The following is a 10576-nucleotide window of genomic DNA, read 5'->3' as shown; positions in this document are numbered from 1 at the left end:
TAATATATTAGTTAAATTAGATTAGATGTAATAAAGTTAAAGTAAATGTTAAGTTATGAATTCAAAACTTTAAATGTTAAGTTTGAACAATACTTGGTTTATATATTGGTTTAAATGTTAATTAGCATTAGGATTAAAATTAATTGATTAATTATGTGGAATAAGCATGGAAAGTGGATGACATGGAACATTAGGTGGACACCCTAGAAGAAGGACGAGTAGACAAATTGGTTTTGGTTTAATATATTAGTTAGATTAGATGTAATAAAGTCAAAGTAAATGTTAAGTTTTGAATTCAAAACTTTAAATGTTAAGTCTGACCAAACTTGTGTTATATATTGGTTTAAATGTTAATTAGCATTATGATTAAAATTAATTGATTAGTTATGTGGAAACTATAAGCATGAAAAGTGGATGACATGGTACATTAGGTGGACACCCTAGGAGAAGGACAAGTGGACAAATTGATTTTGCCTTAATGTATTAGTTAGATTAGATTAGATGTAATAAAGTCAAAGTAATTGTTAAGTTATGAATTCAAAACTTTAAATATTAAGTTTGACCAATGTTTATGTTATATATTGGTTTAAATGTTAATTAGCATTAGGATTAAAATTAATTGATTAATTATGTGGAAACTATAAGCATGGAAAGTGGATGACATGGAACATTAGGTGGACACCCTAGGAGAAGGACAAGTAGACAAATTGGTTTTGGTTTAATATATTAGTTAGATTAGATGTAATTAAGTCAAAGTAAATGTTAAGTTATGAATTCAAAACTTTAAATGTTAAGTCTGACCAAACTTGTGTTATATATTGGTTTAAACGTTAATTAGCATTATGATTAAAATTAATTGATTAGTTATGTGGAAACTATAAGCATGGAAAGTGGATGACATGGAACATTAGGTGGACACCCTAGGAGAAGGACAAGCGGACAAATTGATTTTGCCTTAATGTATTAGTTAGATTATATTAGATGTAATAAAGTCAAAGTAATTGTTAAGTTATGAATTCAATACTTTAAATGTTAAGTTTGACCAATGTTTATGTTATATATTGGTTTAAATGTTAATTAGCATTAGGATCAAAATTAATTGATTAATTATGTGGAAATTATAAGCATGGAAAGATGATGACTTGGAACATTATGTGGACACCTTAAAAGAAGGACAGGTGAACAAATTGGTTTTACTTTAATATATTAGTTAGATTCACTTTTAATTAATACCAGAAAATCATTAAACAATTAAGTTAACATTCAATGTTGTATACAAAGAGGCTTTTAGAGATTTATGGATTGTAAAATTTTGTTTATCATTATTAATATCTTATGAATCTATAACGTATGTTATCATGTATATTAATAAATTTAACTTTTTTGGTGTTTTTAACCACCTGTATATCACACAAGCTCTATCTTAGTTTAATAATAGAACTCAACCCACACTTCAATAGTCCTTTCACTTTCCGTGTACACCAAGTTTACTCTGTGATACGTTGGTTTTGGTGTAGTATTTGGCTCTAAAGGCACCTAAATTAGCATAGTATGTTATAAAAGCTCTAATACAAAACCATCACATAAATAACCTAATGTTCTATCACATTCAAGTCATGTTCAATAAACTTTAGATAGCGTTTGATATGCAAAAATTACAGAGGAAATGTAATGATTCATTACATGGGAATGAAAAAAGTGATGTTTGGTTGCTCAATTGAATGGAATCATCCATTACACATGGAATCCCATTCCATCAAAGTCATTCCTTCCCACCCCCTATCTTTTTTTTTCATTCCATTCCTCCTTCACCCTACTTTCTCAACAACACCACCACTTAACAACAACCACCATCACTACTATCGCCACCACCACCACCTGACCGCCACCACCGCCGCCACCATACCACCAACGCTACCACCGCCACCACCACCACCTTACAACAAGCGTTACCACCGCCACCGTCGTTGCGGTAACAACCACACCACCGCCACCATCATTGCGGTAACCACCGCAACCATTGTCATTGCCTCAGCTTGGTCATCACCGCCACCACCACTATCGCTGCCTGACCGCCACCACCGTTTCCGCCACCCAACCGTCACCATCACTACCCATGCTACCACCGCTTGACCACCCCCACCACCTCCACCGTCGCCACCCGCCACCACCATTTTCGTCACCGGAGCTACCATCGCCGTCGCCAATGTAGTTTTTTTTTTTGTAAAAAAATTATTTTGAGATAGAAATGTTTTTATTATTTCTATTTCATTCCTACAAATTTTTTGGATACCAAACAACATAAATTAATAATTCATTTCATTCCTATAGGTTATCCAAACAAGACAAAGGAATGGTAATTTTAGTGCACAGATTTGGTGTTCGCATCTGTTCGAATAGGATAGGGGTAGTTTAGTCTTTACACTTAATGTATAAAGGCTCATTCGCTAAGCATGTTTAGCGAATGAGGTCTCGTTCGTTAAAGACTAGGGCTATTCGTTAATGTAAGAGTCCATTCGTTACTACAGTGTAACGAATGGTCGCTCAATCGTTAAAGTATACCCATTCGCTAAGTGTGTTTAGCGAATGGGCTATGGAAAGTCATTTGTTAGTACTATTCTAACAAATGAGAGACCTCATTCGTTAATACAGTATAACGAATGAGGCATGCCTATAAATAGGCCTTCCATAGTGAAACTGCACAGAGATCCGTGTCATATTTATTCCTTGTAACTTTATGTTGCCGGATTGGCTCTAGATCCTCCATAACGTATCTTCATCCTCATGTAATGTATTGATTAACGTATTGATTGAACGCGAGTTTATGTATCGGTGTTGCGACTAGATTCCTGGCTCGTAAACATCCGCTTAACGTTTTTCAGGTAATGATCTATTTCATTCCCTTGTCCATTCCATTCCTTATCCCATTCCATTACCCCTTCATTCCATTATCACCAACCAAACATACCCTTAATTATTTCACACAACGTGTCTAAGACAACTTTTAAGCATTCCATTTCACAAAACCACACAATGTCATTCTTTTAAGCATGCTTTGTCCTTTACTCATGGGCACTCAATAACCGGTGGCGAAGCTTGGACAAAAACGACGGGCCGGACAACTTCTAAGCGTCATCACTAAAGCTATGATCTCAAGACAACTTCTAATGAGTTTCTTTTTGTTTGGGAACGCCGAGAAATTACTCAAACATTGCATGAATCATGTTTTTCTAAATGCATTCTTAATAATATTATCAAAAATTTCATAGTGAAATTACAAAACGAACCCAATTCCCTTGTTTAAAACACGTTTACGGGAAACAATTAAAAAAAGGTAGCCTGTAGATATACACAAAAGTTTGTACAAGAGTGGTGTTTCATAAATATAGGAAATGCACATATTATCAAATCTTAAGCACACAATGTTCTATGATATCCACACGTCACACTAAGTAATGCTCAAGAAAACTAAAGTTCTACTTCTTGATCCTAGTTCTCTCTTTGCTAACTTCTTAAAAGTCAAAATTGCTATTAGTATGCATCATGTACACAATTGCATAACCAGGAACTATTTCACTCTTTAGACATTAAAAACACACTCTCATTATATTTGGAGTGGTGTTATGTTCTATTTGATTCCAGTGAGTTACTTATTAAAAAAGATATGAATTAACTGGTTTTTAGATTAACTAGTTTGAACTAAAACATGTATATGTGCAGAGGCGGATCCAGTGTTGGGCCAGGGAGAGCGTAGGCACCCACTCAAATATCTAGTTTGTGTTATAAACTTCTAATATATTAAACATAACGACCCATGTGCCCCATCCTTATTATTTTCAGTGCCCCAAACCGAGCCTTTTAAGCTCAACTTTCCAAGCCTAAATTTTAGTTTGTTTTGAAAAATAACAACTAAGCCCAGATGGCTTAATTATCCAACCACATCATAAATTGAAAATTTAGATCATGCAAGTTATATGGGAGTGAGAGATGAAAATGTTTTCATATCTGATTAGGTATATGCCATTTAGATTTTTTTTTTAATTTCGGTTTCTTGTTTTATTTTGAAATATGAGATGCGCTCATCAGTTGTATATATTTTTTATTCTGATTTATGTTGGTTTCGTTTTGATTTGATTGTTTGCGTGTTTCTTGAAATTCAAAAGGCATGGATTTTTGTTGTCATTTGAGGAACGATGATTTGGGTTCTAGGTTTTTAAAACATTCTAGCTAATTTAGAGCCTAATATGACTATTATAATAATTAGACCGAAATATGAGTTTATTCAGAGTATCATTTTTTAATGATTAATAATTGTACACTATTTAAACAATGAAAAAAAGCATCTACAGGTGTTATGAATGAGGCTATAGTTGACCGTTTTTATAAGATAAAATCATCTAAAGGTTAATTGTAATATGTATTTTGTTTATTATGTTTAATGAAATTTGTTGCTTAAATTTCAATGCATAGTTCATTTAATGTAACTTTTTTACCCGCCCCATTTTGGATTGACTCGACCCATCTTGGGTTGACCCGTTTTAGTTTAACCTGACTCATTCTAGGTTATCTTTTTTTGGCACCTACTAGTTAAAATTTCTGGATCCATCACTGTATATGTGTATAATTAATTTAGATCATTTTCAGCCACATTTTTAACACTCTAAAAAGTAAAAACATTATGATAGAAGCAAGTGATCCTCTAAAACTAACTTTGAGACACTAGCATGTTTGGGATTGAGTTTGAAAAATGCTTATTGGCTTATTTGTTTTTTCAAAAGGGAAAACATTATAGAATAGTAACCAACTTTCAAGTTTGTTCCAATTAAGTCACTCATAGTTTGTTTGTCCCAATCAGGTCACTCAACTTTCAATTTGTCTCAATTAGGTCACCTAAATTTCAATTTGTGTTGTAAAACGAGAGGGACAACTACTATATTATCGTAAGTGATACATTTACTGATAAAAAATAAAAAAGTGTTGGTTTTAATGTCGTTTAAGTTGTTTATAAACATATAATATGAAGGTAAAAAAGATAGTTGAGTGACCTAATTAAGCTAAATTTGAAAGTTAAGTGACCTAATTGAGACACATTGAAAGTTGAGTGACTTAATTGAGACAAAAATAAAGTTGAGTGACCTAATTGAGACAAAATAAAATATGAGTGACTTAATTGAAAAAAACTTGAAACTTGATTACTATTCTACAAAGTTGTCCATTTTCAAAAAGCCATTTTGAAAAGCTATGATTTGAGGCTTTTGAAAAACTGTTTTTTAACCATTTCAAAAAACTAAAGTAAGAAAGATTTTTGTGATTGTCAAACACATTTTAACTTGTTGGCTTTTTAAAAACACCAATAAGCCAATAAACATTTTTCAAACTAAATCCCAAACATATAAAATCACTATCTCAATTTTTAAGTAAAGAATGATATAAAACAACATTCTCATCGAAATTTAAAATTCCATTCTAAAACTTAATCTTTAAACCCAAGTATATCTATTCGACCATCTTTAATCATTCTCAATGACATGCAATGATAAAATTAGTGAAAACAATCATTTTTGTCTCGTATTAGTTCTAAATCTTTCAAGAACACAAATAGATAAATCTTGATTTACTTTTATATATTGATGAGTTCTAATAGTCCTTAACTCGAGATGTAATATACTGTCAAATATGACCTTAAAAGTCATCTGAAACCGAACACTAAGAGAAAGCTCTATAACAGTACTCCAACTCTTAATGAAATACACATAGAAAATATGTTAATCATAGTTATTTTAATTTGTTATTGTTTTAACATTGTTGTAAGAAAACCATGAGCATTCCAATTGGAGTTGTAATGGTCCAAATGGACGAGTAGGCCTCGAAACCAACCAAATGAACTCGAAAAATGGTATGCTTGTATTTATTCATTTAACTTTAAACGAACACGAATACATGTGTTCATATTCGTTCATTTAAAAATGAACATGCTCGTGTTCCTTTATTCGTTTGTTTAAAATCTAAACGAACATTAACAAACTTTTTGTTTATGCTCGTCAATTTATTTTACATCGAACCGAACGGTTCACGATAAGAGTTCGGTTCGTTTGCTGGCCTATAAACGAGTGGAGTCGATTGAAACACAAATCGTCGACAGAGATATTCAAACTAACATGAAACAGAAGACGAATTGCAGAGAGATAAGGTGGTGGTCAAACCTCCAATTTTGACTTCTACACTATCCGAAAGAAAGCCCCTTTTATTACACACCAACATTGTGGCCTAACTTCCACACAGCTTCACCAAGCAACACCAGAAACAGAGAGCTTGCAAAAGCTTGTCAATCCATGGCAGCTTTTGCAGCTGCCTCTTTTCTCTCTCTTCCATCTTCACCACTCTCTTTCCGTCCACGTCACTCCATATCTTTCACCACGAATCTTTTCCCCAAACACTCCTTAACCAACGTCAAAACCCTAGTTTTCGCTTCAAATGGAATCAGACCGTACGAAGGCGATTCACGCTCAAAGGTTTGTGGGTTATTGAATTCAGTGGATTTAATTTGTGGGTTTGAATTGGTTTAGCGAGATCTTAATGGGTTTTCTTTGTTTTGGTTGGTTGATTAGAAATCGGTGCTGTTGAAATTGATTCAAGAGATTGAGCCCTTGGATGTGAGTGTTATTCAGAAAGATGTGCCGCCTACTACTGTGGATGCTATGAAGAGGACTATATCTGGTATGCTGGGGTTGCTGCCTTCTGACCAGTTTCAGGTGTTGATTGAAGCTTTGTGGAAACCTTTGTCTAAGCTGTTGGTGTCTTCCTTGATGACAGGGTAATTAAGCTTTTTAAAGTCTTTTTGCATCAGCAGCTTTAAATATTAATAATTTTGTGTGTGTGAGTGTATCCTAATTCAGATTTAGTTACTAGAACTGATAGCTGAATTTAATTAACTTATTAGTTGGATGTAGTCTGAATTTGAGTATAGTTCTTATTCAGTTAAGCTAAGAATGCCTGGGAACGAACCAGATAAGGACTTTGTGACTTATTATCATTTTTTAAATATTTGTAAGACTAAATAGGAACCTGAGGTAGATAACTCTAGTTTATATAGGTGTTCATGTCGTTTTGTAGTCTGTAGCTGTTTATTTGGGCTGCATTCTGTATGTTATAGATTGCTGATAGAAAATTGTATTGTTACAAATCACACAAACGCTAAATACAGCTACCGTTTGCAACACCGCCCTTTTCACTTATTACCACTCTAAATTTTCCGCATAGAATCAAATGGCATCTTGATAACATCTGCTTCGTGAAACACCTTTGATGGCGGCACCAACATCTCAGGTAATACGTAAACATTTGTCCTCGTCCTGGTTTTAAAAAGCGTGAGGTGTTTTGGTCATAAAAAGCTTTAGGTACGGCCTAGAAGATGCACTCTCAACCCTTTTACAGATCAACTTTTTTATCCAGTAAACCATTCATAAATTCTTCATTACTTTGGTTGTTTTTTTACATATCAACCTCCTACACACCCTAATTTTGACCAATTTTTGACCCAGATGTATGACACGCCTCCTCGTGTGTGCATTGTAAAACCAAGGTTCTTGTGAACATTCATAAAGTGCAAGTTCTGCTGCAAAATTTGACTCCAGTTTTACTAGTCTATCATTGATTTCTAATCAATTGCCTGTCATCTATCTGTAAGCTTTTCCGTTTCTACTAGCTTGCTTTATAAAATCATCTGTTTGGGTGTAAACAAATTGACCTGCACCGAGCCAAGCTCGACTTGGCTTGTTTAACTTGTAGAGCCTAAGCTCGAGCTAGGCTTTATATGAGCTTTATTTCTAATGCTCTGTTCGTTTCGAGCTCTATTTTTTAATGTTTGAGCTCAGTTTGTGAATAGTTTTTCAAGCTCAAGCTTGGCTCGTGCTCGACTTTTTTATTATTTGTTAATTAATTTATATACATATATAATTACTTTTATGTATATTTCATATAATTATTTTATACATATATTTTAATTATAACTTAAATAGATAATATAATATATATTATTTACTTTTAGTTACTTTTATCATAATTTTGTACAATATTATTTACTTTTAGTTACTTTTATCATAATTTTGTACAAAAGAATAATTATTATGTTGATTAAAGACTACATAATTAATAGGCTTGTTTAGGCTCACAAGCTAGCTCGAGCTTGATAAGTGAACCTTGGCTTGTGCTCGTTTATCGAACCAGCTTATTTTTAGGCTCGAGCCTGTTTAAGCTCAGCTTGATTTAAGCTTTTAGCAAGCCAAACTCAAGTAACCCTACATTTAGACTCTTTTTGAGGGCAAACCAGTAGAAGGACAACTGTTTCTTACATTTTTTTGTGTAGAACTCACATTTCGCAATTGTTCATGGAAAAGTTTATGAGATGGTTATATACTTATATGAAGTGATGGTGCTGCTAATGGAGATGTTTCATGGTCCGTGAATGATGTTATCCGATGTCTCCAATGGAGATAAAATTTACATATTACACATTATCAAAGGAAATATAACTATCAACATGTTATTGAATTACGTTGCGTTGCAGGTACACGTTAAGGAATGCTGAATACAGGCTGTTTCTGGAGAAGAACTTTGATACCGAGGAAGATAAGCACACAATCGAAGATTCTAAATCTCCAGTATTATTAAACACCAATATCTCAATAAACACAATCCCGGGTCAAGATGATGAGATACATACATCTAGTGAAAACACATACGAGATTCCAGATCTTGGTCAAATGACACCGGAACTACAACAATATATTCTAAAACTACAATCCCGCTTATTCTCTGTCAAAAAGGTAATTCCATAAATAAATAAATCATTAATAAAATATACTTCAATGTTTCATTTCATAAAATTTGATTAAATTTCAGGAGCTACATGAAGTAAAAAGGAAGAATGCAGCACTGCACATGCAGCAGTTTGTCGGGGAAGAAAAGAATGAACTTCTAGACTACTTAAGATCTTTACAACCGGAAAAAGTTGCTGAGCTGTCAGAACCGACATCTGCTGACCTTAAAGAAACAATCAACTCTGTTGTTCATGGTCTACTTGCAACCCTATCACCTAAAATGCACTCACAAGCTCCACTTATATCTGAAAACACTTCTATAGGAGTTTCAAATAATGGAAATGGAAGTAATGATGATGTGGATAACAACACTTCAATGCAGTTTCAGCCTCTTGTTTCTTTGAGTCGGGATTATCTAGCTCGTTTATTGTTTTGGTGCATGTTGCTAGGGCATTATTTGAGAGGGCTTGAGTATCGAGTGGAACTCATGGAGCTTTTAGCAATGCCACAAAATGACGGTTCCGGTGGTCAACAACTTAATATGTAAATTAAGGACTTCTGTTTATATACATTTGAATTTTGTTTCTGTAGAAGGATAATGCATTGTAAGTGAGATTGTTTTTATTGTTCAAAAACTTCAAAATAAGATACTATAATATCTAGTAATATTTACATAACTGCTTATTCAGAATCTGAATCATGCGAATTGGAACCGTGTAGGACGCTTCTTGTTTGGGGTTTTGATGGTTTAAAAGATAATGATTCGCCTTCAAAATAGATAACTTGGGCTCTGGCCAATCTCTCTTCGAGTTCCTCTGTGCTAAACTCATCGGTCCCACCAAACTCGTTAAATCCCACCTGCACATATCATTATTTGGACAAGATGTTGATAATGAACGAAGAAAAGCTACAAGAAAATATGAGGTGTATAGATGCTAACTTACCACATAACCATCCGCTTTCGCATTCTTTATAAGAGCAATTGTTGGAAGAACAATAATCTTTAGCTTCTTGGCTAAGAACGGGCTTTTCTCAGCAATCATGTGTCGATATGTTGTTTTGCTAATATGTTCAAATGTTTGCCTACTACCTGCACTATGTGTCTATGGCAACATAAGAGACTGTTTCTGGCCATCAAAGGCTATGCTTATTCTTCTATGCTAATTTGTAAGAAGAGATCTTGAACTAAGAACAGTAAATTTGAGTGGCATCTTGTGCTAATTCATTTATCAGCTTTAAACAATTAAATATCATTCATGATAACATCGTTAGTTATCATTACGGTACTGTTTCCTAACAGGTGTCTGTTAACTAAGTTGGGAATGGAATGATTCATTATATGGGAATAGAAAAAACGGTGTTTGGTTGCTCAATGAATGAAATCATTCATTACACATGGAATCCCATTCCATCAAAACCATTCCTTCCCACACCTTTCTTTTTTTTTCATTCCATTCTTCCTTCACCATACTTTCTCAACAACACCACTACCTAACAATGCCCACCACCACTACCATTGCTGCCACCACCACCTGACCGCCACCGTTGTCATTGCCACCACCCTCCGTTACCACCTCCGCCGTCACCACCGTCGCCGCGTCCTACCATCGCCATCACTACCAATGCTACCACCGCCAACCCCCCCCCACCACAACCACAACCACCGCCCACCACCACCGTCGCCACCGACACCATTTTCGTCACCGGAGCTACCACCCACAATTGCCATTGCGGTTTTTTTTTTGGTAAAAAAAAAT

At 34.3% G+C, this 10576-nt stretch overlaps 1 protein-coding gene across 1 annotated transcript; it reads left to right on the top strand.

Moving 5' to 3' along the window:
* Positions 1 to 6287: 6287 nt before the first annotated feature.
* LOC143588167 (uncharacterized) lies at positions 6288 to 9413 on the top strand. The gene is made up of 4 exons (XM_077069249.1): positions 6288 to 6512; positions 6609 to 6814; positions 8567 to 8825; positions 8902 to 9413. The coding sequence occupies exons 1-4, from the start codon at positions 6333 to 6335 to the stop codon at positions 9364 to 9366; spliced, it is 1110 nt and encodes a 369-aa protein (XP_076925364.1). The 5' UTR covers positions 6288 to 6332; the 3' UTR covers positions 9367 to 9413.
* Positions 9414 to 10576: the final 1163 nt, after the last annotated feature.

This window comes from Bidens hawaiensis, unplaced genomic scaffold, assembly GCF_021521415.1.
Source record: "Bidens hawaiensis isolate Kalapana, Puna unplaced genomic scaffold, B.hawaiensis_p1.1 tig00036089_1, whole genome shotgun sequence".
In the NCBI taxonomy this organism is placed as follows: Eukaryota; Viridiplantae; Streptophyta; class Magnoliopsida; order Asterales; family Asteraceae; genus Bidens; species Bidens hawaiensis.
Note: the sequence above shows the minus strand (reverse complement) of the source record. Positions and strands in the feature narration are given on the sequence as shown.

Bases quoted from the DNA above. Each gene is read 5' to 3' on its own strand.
- LOC143588167 (XM_077069249.1), top strand. From the start codon at position 6,333: ATGGCAGCTTTTGCAGCTGCCTCTTTTCTCTCTCTTCCATCTTCACCA. The intron at 6,513-6,608 runs GTTTGTGGGTTA...TTGGTTGATTAG, and splicing joins AAGGCGATTCACGCTCAAAG to AAATCGGTGCTGTTGAAATT. The intron at 6,815-8,566 runs GTAATTAAGCTT...GTTGCGTTGCAG, and splicing joins GTGTCTTCCTTGATGACAGG to GTACACGTTAAGGAATGCTG.